This window comes from Gavialis gangeticus, unplaced genomic scaffold (assembly GCF_001723915.1).
Source record: "Gavialis gangeticus isolate Ggan-Ray unplaced genomic scaffold, GavGan_comp1, whole genome shotgun sequence".
NCBI lineage: Eukaryota > Metazoa > Chordata > Crocodylia > Gavialidae > Gavialis > Gavialis gangeticus.
In genome coordinates this window covers 11,062,123-11,080,787 of record NW_017729016.1, presented here as the reverse complement: position 1 = coordinate 11,080,787, position 18,665 = coordinate 11,062,123, and the positions used below count along the sequence as shown (strand labels likewise).

The following is an 18,665-nucleotide window of genomic DNA, read 5'->3' as shown; positions in this document are numbered from 1 at the left end:
TATTTTGGCCAATACCTCTGAAAGCTGGCTGCCTACATTAGAGGACACATCACATTTGAGATGCTAAAAACAAATGTCAGTGTTGGGAGGGGCTGATTGTTCACATCTTCCCTTCAGGATTTCTCATGCAGATCCCCTATCACCAGATGGTATACATTCACTACAATTTCTTGGTTCACCCATTTCTCTCTCAAATATCGGACTGACTCGCAGTCAGTGGTTACAGGATTTTACCAGGAATCTAGCAAGGCGTTCTACAGGTTTCCCGGGCTTGTCCGAGCTGGAGAGATGTGGACAAAGAGTGTTGTTGAAATTCAAAAGCATTCAAAAGCTTATCTAACTCTATTCCAACTATACAGTTAGTAAAAGATACCGCCCTTAGAAATCCTTGCGTCTCATAGAAGACAAGCTAAGAGATGGGTAATTTTTAAATACATTTTTATCTTCTGTGTCTTAAAGCAGGGTTCAGTTTGGTGGATCACCCATGTTTTTTTACCCAGAGATTCATCCAACCTTATACATCCCCATTGGCTGAGAACAGATTATGAGATTTAGCGTTTTGATGTTATGGCTTTTGGAGCTGATCAACTCTAGCTACTAACTATGCTTTTAAACAGTAGGAAGAGTAGGGTAATCCTAGAAGAGAAATGGTATTTTGAGGGACTAAGTGAAGGGTCTGCCTTCATGTGAATGATACAAAGAGAAAGTGGGGTCTGTGAGGGCAGGGCTGCTCAGCTCTGGAAGAAGCCCGCATTTTCAGAAAACCAAAAATCTTGGGGATCCAATCCCTGTGAACCATGATCTCTCCACAGCAGCAAGATGCTCTGGCCAGCAGGCAGTCTCAGTGTCCCAGCCTGCCCTGAAGTAGAAAGATTTTCAATACAACCTTAACTGAACTAATGGGAGGAAAGAAAAATGACAATCTTCCCTGCCATGAAGCACCCTGCTCAACGAACCCCACTAGAGTAAATGGGGGAGACGGTCTGGGTAGAACAAAACTGCAAAGACACCAGTCCCGCAGTTGAGAGTAAACAGGCTGGCTGGTGCCTTTTAACCAGGGCCTGGGGCTGTGAAGATTAGTTTGATTCCTGATGCCATATGCCATCTTGTGGTAAACCGGAGAAACAAACTCTGCTCTGCACTTAACCGCGTAGCACCTTTTGTTAGATCATCTCAGAGGCAGGTGCATACAGCGATCTCCAATTTACTCGTGGGGAAACCACAGGCCATCACTCAAAATGATCTGCCTGATGCTGCCCACGAAGTCAGGAACAAAATTCAGATCATCTGACTCCCAGCCTCTTGTTGCTACTTCTTGTCTAGGAGACAGATCCTGTCTCCTGTTGTCTGTGCAACCATAAGAGCTCAGATCTGCCAGTCTAGATAGTTTGTTGTCACTGCAAGAATCCCGATTGCTTTAGACACCGATCATGAGCTGGACTGTGTGAAGGCGGCTGTGCATTGTAAGGGAACAAGATAGGGAGCTGTAGGAAGCAGCCTGCCCTGACTTTTCAGTCTGCCTTTTTGGATACTAAGCTAACGAGCCTATTTTCTTCTCATTGTTGTCTTCAGGCTGTTTTCATTTACCAGTATATTGGTTTTTTGTTTGCCTTGGCTAATTCCCCTAGTAATTTTGGTGGGGAGATGATTTGGGAAAAAAAGAGATACATCTTCAATGAGAGAGTGACCCCAAAGAGGAACAGGAGAGTTGCACTTAACGTGAAAGAGCCACAGAAGACTTTGAGGAAGGCGTAGGAAAATGCAGCACTTCTGTTTTATTAAGCAGAAGCACACAAAGGCAAAAACGGAGTCTCTCATCATCTCTCCCAGCCCACTGTCCAGCCTAGCAGGATCCCAAATAGTGCAGGACAAGGGTGAGGCCAACAGTGGAATCACTCTCATCGGCTGGTATGCTTAAGGGCCACAGCTCTTGCCTAGGCCTTGTCCAACCTGGGGAGCAGATGGGATCCTTTCCTTCACCTCACATCTCCCCAACAAGCTAGGTCAGGGTGCTCAACCTCCAGCCCAAGGGGCTGGGCCACTCCTCTTTCCTCCATGGGGTTGAGCCATGCCCCCTTCCTCCGGTGGGCCCAGGTTGGAGCCAGGATGCCCAGCCAGGTTGGATCCAGGTCATGCCCTCTCTTCTCACCCCTTGGCTGGGTGGGACTGGGCTGCACCCCCCTTTCCCCATGGAGCTGGGCTGGGTTGGGTTGGCCCAGGCCCCTTTCCCCCACCTCCCGCTCCCTGTGGGACTAAGTCAAGCCCTTTGCCCTTTTGGGGCTGTGTTAGGGCTGGGCCACACCTCTTCCCCCATCGGGCTTGGCCATGCCCCCTCCCTCCTCCTGCGCCCCCCCTCTCCCTCATGGGCCTAGGTTGGAGCCAGGATGCCCCATCCCCCTCCACATGGCTGAATGGGCCCCTGTCATAATCACCCAGTGCTGGATTGGGACCACCAGTCGGATCCGGCCTGCAGATGGCCTGGGGACTGCCCGTCCAGCCCACCAGCCAAACAGATCGAGCATCACTGAGCTAGATGTTAAAGGAATTTAACTCGACTGCAACCCCACTCAGCATCCCCCTCAGCTCACTTTAACACCTATTCCTTGGCCTGCTAAATTCAACCTAAAAGTAATTTCAACCTCGGAGTGGTCCATTTAATCCATTAAAATTGAACTACATGCCTTTGACCTAAAGCAACTGAAGGAGAAAAAAAATCTCAAAAGCAGCCTGTCTTCTTCTACCCTAGTAAAGGTATAAGAGGAGATAGCCCCTTTTGCAGCTGTCATTCCACTGGTAGAGCAGGTCTGCTTTCCTACAGTTCGTAAGCACCGAACAAGGAGACAGCTTTCACTAGAAAGTTTTACCTCGGGCTGATTGCCAGAGTAACTATGACCTGAAGGAAACTTTCAGGGTTGTCTTTAGAGTATCTCTTATAAAGCTGTTAACTAGGTTGAGTTAAGTGGAATTTTTGTAGGCATGCCTCAAAGTGGAGGTACCAAAATAATCAGCAGCCACAAGAAGAAAGCAAAAGTGAGTCTTACTTTGAACTGTTGACTTGCTCCTTTTCTTGCAGGTGTGTCCCGTGTTGATGTCTGCAGGGCTCGGAGTTTCTCAAGTAAAAACATCTTATCTTTTCCTTCCTATAATCAAGACACATTTAATCATTAACTGAAATGTTTATATTATTTTTAGCAAAATCTCAGGGCTTGTTTACACAGGGAAACAAACTAGCAGACCAATAAGAAAATAATAATTAAGAAATGGAGTAATTATTCTGGAACAGAGCATCCATATAAGGCAGTTATACTGGTATAGGTTGTAGCTGTGTTAGTCTAAGGACATAAGCAGACAAGATTCTTTGGGTAAATCTGATATCTTTTATTAAACCAACTCAAATAGTTGGAAAAAAATCTTCTTTGCAAGTTTTCAGGTATAAATACCCTTCGTCAGGCTGAGGAAGCAACTGCAGTCAGTGTGCACTCCCATCCAGGAAGAGCACACACCAGCTGCAGATGCTTCCTCAGCCTGATAAAAGGTATTTATACCCGAAAGCTTGCAAAGAAGAACGTTTTCCAGTTATTTGAGTTGGTCTAATAAAAGACATCAGATTCACTCAAAGAACCTTGTCTGCCAGGCAGTTATACTGACATTTGTTTTGTCCTAGTTAGGCTGGTCTACAACAGAGGAAAAAGTGACAAGCCTTCAGTTTTCCAAACCCCATTAGTCAAAACTCCTCTCTCTAAGCAGGATGGATGTAGTCCCCAAAATCTGCTGAGGAGGTAAACTTCTGTGAATCTGTGAGGAGTAGTATCCTGAGGCACTGACTTACTCAAAGCTAGCTGAGAGGGAGCTGAAGGGGAATTTATAACCTCATGCCTTTAGGGAGCTGGGTAGCAAGCCTGCATGTGGGGAACAGGAGAAATTAAGTGTTTTCCTCCCCCTGCACATGGGCAATAAGCAGTTGCCTGCAGCTGCTGTTCTAGCCAACAAGCAAGCAAGTTTTTCCAGCCATACACTTATCATCCAGCCAGCCCTTCTGCACAGGGTTTTCCCCTTCTGTTCACTTATACCAAAACAGAAGCATATCTCACTGGCGCACACAGCACAGATAATCAACACGTTTTCTGCTTGTTCTGTGTAGCAGGAACCCAAAAAGCAAACTTACATTTATAATTTGCGCATGTAAGAGTCTGACCATTATCTTCCTTCCTTCTATGATCTGCCAGTAAAGATATGTGATAGTTCTAAGTGGAAAATAAAGTTCAACAAATGAGTACTCAATGTTCAGGTGATGCCTCTTTTACTAGTCACTGCCAAAACAAGAGGAATTTTGTTAATTTTATACAGCAATCACATAAACAATGATGGGCAGGTATAAAATGTATCAGATGGTCTAGTGGGAAATACCCAGAGACATCTGAATGTTTATGCAAAAGAACCATGAAAGCAAGTTAACATTACAAAGTTTTAAATACTGGACAGGAACCTACTGTTCTCATCCATGTTCATTAAGTTTAATAATCCTAAGGGACAAGACCTGACTCTGCTGAAGTCCATGGGATCTTTGTTACTGATTTTTATGGGACCAAAAAGAACCGGTTCTTAGAAGGAGCAAGTTTTAGGGCATCTGTACATAATCAAAGTACTGACCTAGGGTTATACACACCACACCGTCTCTGCACACACTGTGTGGATTTACTGTTATCCCCATACTCTGGCACAGGGCACAGGAAGTAGGTACAGAGCAAGAGCTCCCCAGCACAGCCCTTAAATGATACTGACACCCTCTGCAGCTAGACTGCCAGGCTGGCCGCATAAATTTGAAAATCTGTGCCCAATCTTGTGGCTGCCCAATCTCCTTCTCGCTTATGATGCTTTGGGTAAATCTTGGAACTACTTTGGAATAGAGCTGCAAAAGTCCAATTGTAGTTAGGCCAGGTTTACACCACTAGTGGTCTGCTGGTGTCCTGAGAGCATCAAACCCTCCTAGCATGACTCAGTTTATCAGCAACTTAGCATATGTTGACTCTACCAGCAGAAGCAGTTTTTCAGATTGTGTCGAAGACTGGGGATTTTGCTGCATGTAGTGTCACAAGTAGTCAGACCCCCTGGAAATGCTCTCTGTCCAAGCTACATAGCAGGCATTTTCGCTGTAGAGAATGGATGCATCAGTTTCCCTCCCCTACTCTCCATCCCACCTCCTTCCACAATGGATACCTACATGATGAGGACAGTAAGGATAAAGAAGAAATGCACGCTTTCAATTAAGTTATGATAAATCCACACCACCCAGGCTGATCCAGGATTCTTGGCCAATACGGCTATCCACCCAGACACTGCATCAAATATGGAAGACAAGCCTCGGAAAGGGCCACACTTTTCTGAAGGATTCAACCTAGAAAAATAAGGAAAGGTTATCAAAAAGCAAACACCACACTGCAGCAACAAGACCACTGAAGTAGCCAAGAACACCATACAGTTAGGGTACTAGTTCTCTGGGCCTCAGGACTCCCATCATTTGGCTAGTGATACCCCACTGGGCTAATGAACCCCCTATTATAACAGAGCAACTAGAGAGACAGCATGCAATTGAGTTCTTTGAAGTGCAATGACTGAGCAAGTCTTGGCTGTAGCGAAGAGGAGCTTGCTTCATTGTCTACTTTGGACTTTCCCCATCTGTGACTTTTCAGATAGTAATAAGCCCACCTCAAACTCCATGGGAAGAAACAAAGGCTCTCCCTGTGGTAATTTGGCACAGGTGCAAGCTCCAGCTAATCTAACAATTGCATTGCCCTACAGGTCCCAGAGGCCTTACTGCAGGCTTTGGAATAAACTGTTTCCTTTCTAGATGCATCATATAGTAAAGAAGAAAGAAAAAGCTAACACACACAATGCCGCCACCTTGTTTTCACGCAGTATGAGCACACATACAAGACTATTTAACACAGATTTTCAGTAAAAACAGGATGTGGTTCAAGATGACATCCCCTAGCAGGAGAAACAGTTTTCAGGTAAATGGTAGGGAAAAGAAGTCTGCAAACTAAGATGATAAAGATTTCAGATAATGGTAAAGCTATGGTTTTGTTTGCAGGAGCTGGATCTGAAACCAAAACATGCACAACTGAGTTAATTGAAACCTGTGGTTTTCACTCTGAAACATCACATCTCCATCCTGATTTTGGGACCTCCCTTGTCTTAATCACTTTTTGGTAGTTAGCAGGGTAGGTGGGCATAGCTGGGCTGAGAACTTTACACCTTAAAGTGCATGTCCACATTACAGTAACTGCTGCAAAATAGTGCAGACAGACTTAAGTTAGCTTCAGACTAACACAGCCTAGCCACAGCTGCAAAATCTGCACAGAAACCTGCACTGAGCTTCATGCTGCCACAGCTGGATTGCTACTAGTAACTGAGCTAGCTGAGGTAAAGCTACATCAGGTAACTATACTACAGTCATGGTGGAATGGGCTTATCATAAAAACTTTTGAGAAGAGAAGGAGGAAGAAGAGCAAGATTGTCACTCAGTTCATTATTCTTAGAAAAAACCAAAACTCACTGTCACACACTATCCCATTTCTCTTCCAAGCATTAATTGCCTCCACACAGTTTGCAATGCTGTTCAGTCTCTCACATCTCGTTCTCCAGATGGGATGGGGAACACATCAGAGGAACGTGGATTTAGGCAAAATGGAACATTGGGATAGCAGCCGACAGCATAATTGTATGTCCCCTACTACCATAGGGTAGACATGCCTCTCACAGTCTTTATAGTATTTATCCTTATAATGCCCATGTCAGACAGGGCATGCCCCATCTAAAAAAACTAATATCTGGTTTTTTAGATGTGACACACATACGAAGCCCTGGATTTGCCAAAGCAATTTCAAAAGGAGGCAGGCACCTAAATGCCTTTCAGAATCTTATTCCATGAGACTCTCCTAAGGTCACACAGAAAGTCTGCAGCAGTATACTCTCAATGTCATAAGGAAGTACTCAGCTTACCCTCCCCATGAATTTGCAGTAGTGTTTTTAAGACAACATGAATATCACTTGAAACGTTTCAGTGGAATCCAATGCAGATTTCTCTTTCACGCTTGTGAGAGTCCAGGCTACCTGGTTTGGTTTGTGATTAAGATGTGAATCAGTTCAGAGATAAGGTCTGAATTCTGTTGATCATTCCTACCTCCAGATAGTGATCGCTACCACAGACAGCACTCCAGTAAACGAAGGGAAAAACAACAGAAAAATGAAGAGTGTTGTCATTTGAGAAGCTCTCCAGACTTTGCGAGGGGGTTGACAATTCATCATCAGACTGACCTTTAAAACAGGAAAAGAAAAAGATGCACATACACTTGCACTCTTAAAAGTGTTTTACATTCTAATTAGATGAGTTTCAGTCAATGCCATTGAAATTGCAGGTGATTTGCAAGGAATAGCATCCATCAAGAATTTCCAAAAAGTGCCTCAAAAGTGCACTTCCAGCAACAAATGAATCATTATAAAAGTGCAAACAGCCTGAGGAAGTGCTGAATTCCATTTGCTTCTGCAAGACCTTCTATCAGGATTCCCACCCCCAACTGCCCCTGTTCAAGGAAGTTTTGATAACAACTGTGGCTTTGTTTTAATTTGGCTTTCAAACTTTCACATATTTAAGGACCTATTGTTATGTATGATAATATTATTGAGTTGAGGAAGATTCAGAAGCAAAACTTCCCTTTTCTTCTAATTACGTCAGCTGACTAATTGTTCTTGAGAGAAGTGCAGTCTATTGGAACCAAAACAAGACTGAGAGTGACTCCATATATTTTAAAGCTAGTGTAAAGGAAATAAGATAAATGCATGCACAAGAATTGCCAGGATTCTGAGTTTTGATGGGCATTAGCAGCTCTCATTTTACTACTTCATATTCTTCTACCTAATTATGCTCTTAAACCACCAATAGGTCCTCCAAGGCTAGGGACAGACATTCAAAAAGCCTGAGCCTAAATTGATTTAATCTTTGCAGGTAAACTGCCTAGGTTGAACCAGTTTGTAAGCAATAAGACATTCCCTCTGGACTGAAGAAATGCAGGCACATGCCTGCAGTGGCTCAGGCTAGAAGCCACGGGATGGTAGAGCAGCCCTCCCTCCCTTCCACAGGGCTGAGCTGAGGTGGGGGGGGGGTGGCCAGGCCCTGGCAGGATGCTCTGATTAGGGAGGGGTTTAAACCCCTACCCTGCCTGCACCATCCCAGGCTTTTCCCCGCTCGCTTCTCAAGGGGCAGATGTGTTGCCAGGCCCCATCCCTGGGCTAGCACTCCGAGGCAAAGGGGAGTGGGGGTGTACAGTGCATGCATCTGTTGATGCAACTGAGCTTTTCAATCTCCCTCTCCCTGCTTCTTCATACTGCCTGCAAACCTGACAGGCAAGGGAGCCAGCAGGGGGCTAATAACCAGCTGTGTTTGTTAGCCCATCAACAAAACAAAAGCCTGTCTCAGTAGTTCAAGCTCTTCTTAAACAGCTTTTTCCAAGGAAGGAAGGGAGGGACATTAGCAGCTGTCCTGCTGATTAGCTCCAAAAAGCCTTAAGCTGACACTGTTCTGTCTGCCTGTCCCAGTGAAATTGGAGACATACACACCTCTCAGCATTAGCTAGCATACCACACGTCTAGGGGCTAGTGGGAGATGGAAGACAGGGAGGGGGGAATCCTTGCTTGAGCAACAAGGGAAGCGAGGCAGACCCTGCTGTGCCTGCAGCCTCCCAAAGAGCTCTGGCTAGGGAGGAGAGGGGTGGGGCCAGCCTGTTCTCTAGAGCAGACAGCACAGCCCAGGGCTGCAAAGCATTTGGGATGCTGGCAGACTCTGGTTTAACTTACACCAGGAAGGGGTCTGGGACAGAAATTGAATAAACTGGTTTGACCCAAATCAGTTAAGTCTGATACTACATTCAACCAGGTTTATCTTAAACCAGTTTCAGCCATTTTGAAATGTTTATGTGCACTGAACTTCTGTTCTGTTACAGGTTTAAACCAGTTTCTGATCACTTAAACCAGTTTATATGTAATGTCTGTCCCTAAAAGTTTTTCTGTTGGTGTATTCACAAGTACAGTAACTGTCAAATTTCACTGGGTAGGTAAAGTCTCCACATAGCTGCTAAAAACTGAAGTGGGAACATGTTATTGCTGAGATGCTGTATTAGGCAGAGGGCCTGGTTCTTTACAACTGCTCCTTACCTTTTTCACATAAAATATTATAAAGAAAGATATCATTTGGATAGCAGGCAGCAGAGGTGAAAAGAAGATGCCAATCCTACAGAAAAGAAGAGAGGGAGAGGGGGAAAAATGCAAAAATATGAGAATTTGGTCCTTGGTATTCGTTACACAATGTGAAAGTAGAATGCACTTCTATATTTGCATAAAAATGAAAATATATCAATAAATGAATCGGGATATTCAGCGTAAAAGTCCATCTGAGCCTAGCGTAGCATAGGTGTGCCAGTTTCAGCAGCCCATGACACGACACCTTAAAAACAAACTAAATACATCTATAAAATGCACATGCTTAGATACGAGCAATAGAATATATATATAATTTACCTGAAACATGTGTATGTATATATAAAATACACACGGTGCACATGCTTATTATATTCAAATTGCAAAAATCATGTCTCACCACTTTTGATTCTCCAAAAAGTGGTGAGACATGATGTTTGCAACTGCATGACTAGATACCCATTCAGAGCCAGGCCAGTTGGAGACAGTCTTCAGCACATAACTAGAATAAGACCTCTGGAGCTGTAGTGAGACACCTGTACCATTCTGCCACCTAACCCCTAAATCAGATATTATGGAAAATTCACCATAAAAACTGAAACTAAAATATACACACATATGCACACATTCAATATATAATGAACATGTGCATTGTGTGTATTTTATATATACATACACACGTTTCAGGTAAATTATATATATTCTATTGCTCAGTATCTAAGCATGTGCATATTATAGATGTATTTAGTTTGTTTTTAAGGTGAATTTTCTGTGCGTCTGTGTGTAGAATTCCATATATAAGTTTCAGAAGCCCTCCCACTTCTAAAGAAGAGTAACAGAATAGGGAAGAAAAATCTTGTTTTCCTCTTGCTTTCCAAGAGAATATTACCAGCTGGTGCCACACCTGAGTATGCTCAGTATATATACTGCACATGCTCAGCATATTTGTATAGGTGTGAATGTCCATATATATGGAATTCCATACATATATCTCCATTCTGTCACTCTTCATTAGAAGTGGAAGGGCTTCAGAAACTTTTCCAATAGCCAATACTGAGCAAGAACAAAGAACACAAGAAGGACATAGCTTCAACACTCCAAAATGCCCCTTCTACAGCTCCAAGTTCTCAACTGTGGCTCAGTGAGGACTACTTTGCATAGGTCCTTCAGAGCATCACTGTTACTAGTTTTATGCCGACTTTTGAACAGAGAAGAGTTACCAATAAAAAAATAATTTGCCTTCAGGTCACAGTTTTGAGAGGGAGAGGGCACGTGCACGCACAAGCATCTTATCTATCAATGGGTGCATCTATACGTGAAATTAACGCGATAAGTGTGGCGCGTATTGTGCCAGAGTTTGTTGTCCCTGGGTGCCACATTTACATGTGCAACCAGGACCAGAGCATGTGGAGTCACGTCAGAGCAGCCCCGGCTGCCAAGGGATGCTCTTACCCAGCTCCAGGTGCTGTGGAGGGGCTGGCTAGGGTATAGATGTGCTCTAGTGCAGGGCTACCTGGCAGGTAGCCCTTCACTGAAGCATCCTCATGCCACAGCCAGCCAAGTCAGCATCTACACGTGCATTGCTGTGCACTAATGAAAGCTGCTGCAGGACAGTACTCGTATGTACAAGTACTAACTTACAGCACAGTTAATTAGTTTCCTGAGGCCTAATAGGGAATACATATGTATAGACCTGAGATGTTACTACAGAGATAATTAGGCAGTTCTCCAGTAAATGTCTCACGTAGATATGCCCAGTATGTTTGTACTGTTCTTATCTGTGGTATGCAGGCATCCTTAGGGCGTGGATATATGAATAACTTACGAAGGGGTAAAAGGGAGTTGGGCTTTACTACATGTCAGCTGCTCTGCAAAACATTACTGGTATGTCCCTACCTCAAGCTCATTCATAATGTCTCTGTTAGCAATAGTCAATATTTAGATCATAATTCATCTCTTACCAGGTTAAAGTTTGCACGTAGATCAAACCTAAAACATTTCGTGCAATATCAAATTCTGGCACACCAAGGTTTTTGAGGCATTTGGTTCCAATAATTCTGAAAAGTACATAAATTCATTAGCTGTAGAACATGCAACTGAGAAACCCCTGAATATCCCAGTTATCCAGGAATTAGCATTTAATTATGTCTTATACAAAGCATGAACTTTTTGCCAACTAAGCAGCAATGGAAAATTACAACACAACACCGGTGTTGTAGTAAAATACTAATTTTTGTGAATATCCTGCATGGATGACGTAAGTCAAAGAACATTTTTCACTTCAGCTAAAATTATAGCATAAGGCTGGAATAGCTAAATATAAATAGAGATATACTTTTTTTTGAGGAAACTAGTTTACCTTAGTTTAAAATTCCAGCAATGCATGAATTGCAGAGTTCAACAAACTGGTAGCCCCAATAAAGAAAGCTTCTGCTCAAATGACTGTTTGACTTGTGCACAGTCCCTCTCACACACACACACACACCCCCATCAAATATTTGCATCACTTTCTGAACGAGTGAAATCAAAATACTTCTAAATTCATATTCACTACACTCATGTTAGTTATTTTGTAAAACTATTAAGCCCAAAAACATATACAAAGACATGTATGAAAGCAAAACAGGAAAATAGATGGCAATCCCAATCATGCCAGAGCCATGTTTCTGTTGGAACCATCCTTTTACTACATTGAAATAACCCTGTAAGTGATCAGTTGTTAATGGTTGAAATGCCCCCACCCCTCTCCTTCCTAGCCAGAGCTCTTTGGGAGGCTGCAGGCACAGCAGGGTCTGCCTGGCTTCCCTTGCTGCTCAAGCAAGGATTCCCCCTCCCTGTCTCCCATCTCCCACAGCACGGACCCCAGCGTGTGGTATGCTAGCTCTCACTTACCTTCGTACAAACTCTCCAAAGAAAGAGCCAAGCAAGCAAAATAGGAAGTCAACCACAACAAGACGGTAGATATCTTGGCCGACTAACGTTTCCCAGCACTTGTAGAGAGGAAAAAATAATGTATTTAAGTCAAATATTTGTGTCTAATGTTTGAACATCGAAAATCTGATCCAAAGCCCACTGAAAAGAAAGGGAAACACTTCAGGATCCTTTAGATCGGACTTCTTTGAAGGTTCTAGTTTATATTTTTCTTGAAAGAAGGACAGAGTCTGAGGCTACAGTTCAAAAATACAATGATCTATGAAGCCCAAGCTAGCTGAATAAATTTGTCACATCATCCTGGCTTCTCTAAAGACTCACGGATCCAACAGAAGGTGGTCAAGCCTGTAAGTCCAGCTCTCTCACGAGGCTGTGTGGGGCCTTTTGTACTGGAGCAAATTTCACCCTGCAGTGTATTATTTTTACATAGCCTCTGATCTACTTTTGAGTCCTTTATTCAATCACACACCACTCAATGTATACACAATATTATGAAAATGGTTAAGTCTGTTTCCCAATCTTTAAAGCAAAGATGTGTACACAACCAGGGCAAGTGAAACCTTACCTCTGTTGCTGATGTAGCCACAATGTTAAGCCAGTAGTAGCAGAGGATTCCAATTATAGACATCTTTAGAATAACATTTCTATGAAGAAGAATATCAGTAGTTGGTGAGTCCATTGGAGAAGCCACTACCAATCACACACCACTCTTTTCTACTGGTTTTAAACTGATCTGGATTATACAGTCCGTGCTGTGAAGTCTATTCAATGCACTGGAAGCAAGACATGCAAAATTCCTCTTGGAAGGACGACAGAAGTATCTACTTGGTCCTCCCCTGAGGAGGCAGCTTTAAAGCACAGTGGGGTTCCCCTTGGCTAGTGATACATGGCCTCAGAAAACCACCACCAACCAACCAACTCACCCTCCATTTACCATCTCCCTGTCATTTGGGCCCACAGCCCAGTTCCCACTGGTGAATGCTGTCGGCTGAGCCAGGCCTAGAGTTTCCTTATATGTCTGGAAGGGAGGAAAACAACAGATTTGCCTCACCCTGGGCTGAGGCACTGCTGTGCCACCAGTGGACTATTAGGGGTGGATTCATAAGACCTGTGAACAGAGTACTGTAACTCCCCTGGTGCAGAGTTGGCTGATGGTTTCAGTAGTACCTAATACCACTACAAGCTTGCGGATAATAGAAAAAGTGCAGTTGACTTCAGACAGAAACCACTGCTAACTGGGAGTGAGGGGCACTGAATACCTGGTAATAGTGACGTATATCTGATTCCTGGGGTACTGAAATTTCTCTAGGAGTTCAAGCAAAGAGAAGACGAAAGGGGTGAGGAGGCTGAGGAGGGACACGGCGATAGGCAACACAAGGGTGGCAGCCTGGTTTTCCAGCTCTGTTCCATCACCTTTCATGAACAGCTTAAAAAAAGAAAGAAAAATAAAGTATATGAGGCAGACTTTTCATCAAAGGCATCTTTGCAGAGGACTTTGCACTGCCCATTTCGTCTCAGAGATCCTGGTGCTATTAGCAGACACCTTTTCAGCTCTCATAAGCCCAAGCCGCTCTTGGATATATAACCATCAACTCTTGTGCTGCTTGGGTATGTGGCCAGGAAGCAGAAGCCAAGCATGTGACCGGGGCCTCACTGCACAAGGGATGAGGAAGGAGACAGCATTTCCTGCCTTGCATTGTTCTTCTTTCCAGTATCTAATGAAAGGCAACAAGTAAAATCCAAATCAAAAGCAGTCCTTCCTGGTTGGCTCCAAGGGCTTGCTTCTTCAAACTAACTATTCAATTATTAAAGAGTTTATGAGCATATTGGCAAATACAGTAGCTATTGTGGCACAAGATGGAGCAGACAAGTGGGCTTATAAGGCTGCTCAAGGGTACAGGTCCTCCCTGTACACAAGGGTGGAGTCAGGCGCTGTAGGGCAACAGTGTTTGGGTTAAATCTCATCTTCCTTATGTCCCTGGCAGATGTTACACTTAAGATGTGATTAACCAGTTAATCATGTCTTAAGTAATAACCCGACCATGCAGTCATACAATTAATGGTGCAATAAAAACAGGGAATAAGCTACAAAGTTATTACACAAAATATGTGCAATAACTTTACGGCTGATTCCCATTGCACCTTCAATTGAATGTGTGGCCAGGTTGATCAGGGTGGAAATGGAAAGCATTAGTTTACTAGAACAGGTCCTTACCTTTAGGTTGTTAATGGAGAGGTAGTAAACACAGGTGCAACATGCAGCTGTTGTTCCCAAGGAAAAAATCCAAGCAGCCAGATGAATAGCAATATGAACCATCCTTTGCTTTACAGAAAGGTTCAGATCTTCAGACTTCCCTTCAGATAGGGCTTCCTGTAATAATTAGGCCCAGGCTTCAGTCAATAACCCAAAGCAACACCTGTCTGAAGTGATCACTTATAGGATTTAAGAGGCAATCTCTCAAGAAAGCTGGTGCAGAATAGTCCTCCTGACACTTGGGGGATAGACTGGAAGCCACACAAGGACCTGGGGGAAAATCTCTCATACAGGTTCCACCACACTTCGCTTACAGCCACAACTCCCAGGAGTGCTTTATGTCAGTGATCCAATACAAAACAAAATAACTGATACAGATAAAAAGTAGAAGAAAAAAAGATGACAGGTGCAGGACAGTTCAGTCATGGAACAGCCATCGCGGCAGTGGCAGAACCAGGGACACAGTCATAAGGTGCAGAGATGATTCCCACTAAATTCACAATACACCAAGCAAAGAAAAATAGGCTGCTTTCCTGCTTATGATTAAAAAGGTAAAACTTGTTGACATGGGTCAGAGAAACAAGGAAATGAAACTTGGCAAATATCTGTGATTACTCTAGGGAGTCGTGTGGAAGAGCAAATAAACATGACTGAAAAGAGTCTTTTCAGATGACTTGCTAAGAAATGCCAAGGGAACAAACAGCTCACAACCAAGAGCGAAAGCTTTCTGCAGTCAACCTAGAGGGTCAGGAAGAAGCAGCTTCTCCAAAATAGTCCTTTAGGGAAACGCACAGATTCAAGTCTATTCACACAGAACCCATTTAATTCTTTACCTTGATTTGTGTGCTGAGGTTTTTTTGCTTCAGTCTCACAGCTTTGTCATTGGTTATATTGAAATCCCAGACGCAGAGAAGTTTCCCAGCATTTCCAGAGTAAGTTTGAGGATTAACAAAGTTATTACGGAAGGATTTTGCCATGCTGCAGTGAAAATTAAATGCACATCATCAGTATTAAGGAAATGAATGGTGGGGAAAAAAGTGAGTTGACCTTTCAGATCACAGTCTTCTTGATTAATGAATGTTGAGTCCAGTTAGAGATGCTTCCCGTTCCCTTTATGGCCATATCTCTCTACAAATTCAGGGTCTCCTAGCTTTCTTTTCACATTTATTGTCAACAGTGGTTGCCTCTGCAGAGCCATTTCAACACAGCACCCACTGGCAGGGGTCACAAACAGCAGCATTTACAAGAGATTAAATAAAATTGACACAAATTGAAATTTTTCATAGGGCTCTGGTTGCTTTGCAGTTTCTCTGCACCTCATTGAATGGGCCTGACAATGCTTTGGACACGATAACTGAGGGCATTTAATTTTCTAGGTTGCTTATTACTAGGAACTGCAAACAGGAATGTGTCAGCAGCAACTCATCCAGATCAATGATATAAGAACTGCCATTACAGGGTCAGACCATAGGTCCATCTTGCCCAGTCTCCTGTGTCACACAGGGGCAGAGAGCAGCCCCCAGAATTTAAGACCCCCAGTTCTTACTAGTACTGGTACTAGTAAGAGTCCTTACTAATACTGGTAGCCTCTCAAAAATGACGTTTTTTGCTCCATTCAAAGTGCAATAGAAATATGCAGTTACTGTACCTGTATACCAAGCTAAAGAAGCAGATGACAAAATAAATCCCAATAGTGAAAATATAGGCCAGCTGCATGTCATAAGATGTGTTGTTTTCAATTTTTGTGATGGTAGAGTTTGTGTAAAAACCATAGTAGAGCACAGTTTGTTGAAAATAGCCCTGAAAGGATAGGAATATTAGTAACAACCTCAACTCCCATGCTGTTGATTGAATACAGTAGAGCATTCTTGGGCCCAATCTTTCAAAACCTGATTCACATCATCCCATTTCTCTTGAGAAAGCCATTACTACAAGTCAAAATTCAGAAGGATCAGGCCTTTCATCTCCTCATTAGTAATAGTAATTACAACCCTCCTGACATGGAGCATAGCATTCTGAGCATGCTTTCTTCTCCTGAGGATCTAATGGGAGTGGATATGGATAGTCAGCACCTTGCGGGAATGGGCCTTTTGGGAAGAAAGGTTATTGGTGACCCTCCCAGCAACGTGACAGCTGACACCTTATTAGTGGACATCTTGATGAGTGGCTGCAATTTGAGCTTGAGCCAAGATTTGCTAGCTAGGAGGTATAACTCCTTATGTTTTGTATGGATCAGCACAGAAGGAGGCTAGTAACATGCACTCACTGATGGGTTACACAAAAGTACTTCTGCTTTGAACCCAGAAATGTAGGAGTACTGTAGTTTTGCTTCTGAAGACTGAGACCTCTAAAATGCAACACTCCTCCAAAAGAATTCCAGCAGCGCCATTTATACTTCCCCTTTCTACACTTCAGTGGCTATAGCTTTAGTAACTCAAGGAGAGATGTTGGTCATTATTCCTTAAAATTATTATTCATTACACAAATCTCTCAACATTTAGTGCAAGCAGTGCAACTATTTTGTAATGGTCAAGCAGAAGCAAAGTGGCATGCTATATCTAATACTAATATAGCTATAAATCAGCAGTTTTCATACATAGGTAAATTAACGTAGAAGGAACCCAGACGACTACTTTAGATGAATTTTCCTTTAAAAAACATTCAGGACTTTAGATCCTGACAGTGTGAGTATGTCAATGTAAGTTAAAAAAGATTACAGTGGCTAAAGGCCACACTAATTTCAATGAGTCTCTCGCCCAGGAGTGGTCAGCTCTTCGCAAGGTCAGAGTCTTAGTGCTAATGAAATGTGCCAGAGTCACAGAACTAAGGCATGAAATTCTCTGTGCATCTTCAAAGGAAGGGTAACCTGGGTAGTTTCACTGCTGATAGCATCTTATCCTAATCCAGGAAGAGGGAAAAGGTGAGCACAGCCATTGTGACTAATCCCTTGTTTTCTGGAAGACTGTCAAAACAGCTTCAACAAGCTCCAAAAGCAGTGATGTCAGGTACAATTCAAACAAAAATCAATTAATTTCATTTGCATGACAATGCAGTTATTAGTTGATTATCCTGTTCAATATGTACATATGGATTTGATTTAAAATCAGTGACCAGAAGAATTTACGAGCAAAATCAAAGCTTCCACAACTTCATCTAGCTGTTACTAAAAAATGCTTAGTGCTTTGACTGTATGCAATCAGATGTGCTGTACACACACAACTAATGTAGGTGTCTCTACATACTTACAGCTCCAGTGAGAAGCTCCAGGCCCGTGAATGAAAGATTATTTGATCCTGCTGCTATGAGCTGAGGGATTGTTATGAAGCTGAAGTTCACAAGGAACGAGAAGATGTTAAAAGTCAGTAGCCAAGTTAAAAACACAAAATAGGAAAGGACACTGGTCCCAAATTTGCCACCAATAATTTTCAGTGTCTTCTGCCATAGCTGTAATGACTGAAAAAGTTCTGACAGGCCATTTCTAAATCGTCGATAAGACTAGCATTAGAAGAAGAGGGGAGAGCAAAAGAGATTGTTAGCATGCAGTCCTCTATGATCCTTGATATACAGTATAGTAATCAATTTAAGTTACACAATATAGTCCTGAATTTCTTACATTTATATTTTTTAAGATAGGACATTCTTTCCTTCCACTTTCTTCTCACTTGTAACACAACACTCCTTGACATAATTTTTTAAATGTTACCTTAATATAGATCAATATTAATGATACCATTACCATGTGCTGGCTACTTGCCAATAAGTCAAAGAGTGGTAACACAAAATATCACTGGAGTTACCACTAATGAGATACTATATAAAACAATTTAATGTCACCTTCATGCAAGTAAGATGTTACACTTACCAGGGCAATTTTGTACAGACACTGTGTACAACAGTGAATCCGAGTACTGTAGCTCACTGATTTTCTTGTTTTTTCCATAAGGACTTTATTCCTGTGGATGAACCATAAATGCTAAACCAAGCGCTTTAAGTTAAAATAAGAAATTCTTTGCTTTAACCAGATTATTATGAATATAATTATTACATATACTAGCTAAATACCCATAAGGAATGATGGAGTTCAGGGAGTGTTTACATGGCTCCCCTTTGCCCCCCACTCACCGTTTGGGGCCAACCAAGTAAAGTCTCCCTCTGCAACCGCAGCCTCCTCCTCCAGCCACTGGCGCAGGGGCTCCTGCCCCCTGCCTGCCCCACCTCCCCTCCCTCC

General features: G+C 42.9%; 1 protein-coding gene and 1 long non-coding RNA gene across 4 annotated transcripts in view; one reads left to right on the top strand and one right to left on the bottom strand.

The window, feature by feature from the left end:
* The window catches only part of TMC5 (transmembrane channel like 5), a 51,700-nt gene that overhangs the window by 2,317 nt on the left and 30,718 nt on the right, over nucleotides 1-18,665 (bottom strand). For 2 of the 3 annotated variants that reach the window (XM_019512835.1, XM_019512836.1), the window contains 14 exons: nucleotides 18,300-18,390; nucleotides 17,684-17,932; nucleotides 16,086-16,237; nucleotides 15,271-15,415; nucleotides 14,399-14,554; nucleotides 13,443-13,609; nucleotides 12,749-12,827; nucleotides 12,145-12,242; nucleotides 11,214-11,309; nucleotides 9,211-9,286; nucleotides 7,184-7,317; nucleotides 5,222-5,395; nucleotides 4,166-4,244; nucleotides 3,042-3,140 (listed from right to left, as the gene is read on the bottom strand). In XM_019512835.1, coding sequence (XP_019368380.1) covers nucleotides 3,042-3,140; nucleotides 4,166-4,244; nucleotides 5,222-5,395; nucleotides 7,184-7,317; nucleotides 9,211-9,286; nucleotides 11,214-11,309; nucleotides 12,145-12,242; nucleotides 12,749-12,827; nucleotides 13,443-13,609; nucleotides 14,399-14,554; nucleotides 15,271-15,415; nucleotides 16,086-16,237; nucleotides 17,684-17,932; nucleotides 18,300-18,390 — 1,795 coding nt within the window. Of the gene's footprint in view, nucleotides 1-3,041; nucleotides 3,141-4,165; nucleotides 4,311-5,221; nucleotides 5,396-7,183; nucleotides 7,318-9,210; nucleotides 9,287-11,213; nucleotides 11,310-12,144; nucleotides 12,243-12,748; nucleotides 12,828-13,442; nucleotides 13,610-14,398; nucleotides 14,555-15,270; nucleotides 15,416-16,085; nucleotides 16,238-17,683; nucleotides 17,933-18,299; nucleotides 18,391-18,665 lie in introns of those variants that run through there. The other variant, XM_019512839.1, reaches the window with a different exon arrangement.
* LOC109294462 lies at nucleotides 13,032-16,079 on the top strand. Its single transcript, XR_002096524.1, has 3 exons — nucleotides 13,032-13,043; nucleotides 15,453-15,462; nucleotides 15,499-16,079. It is a non-coding gene; the product is annotated as an uncharacterized LOC109294462 (long non-coding RNA).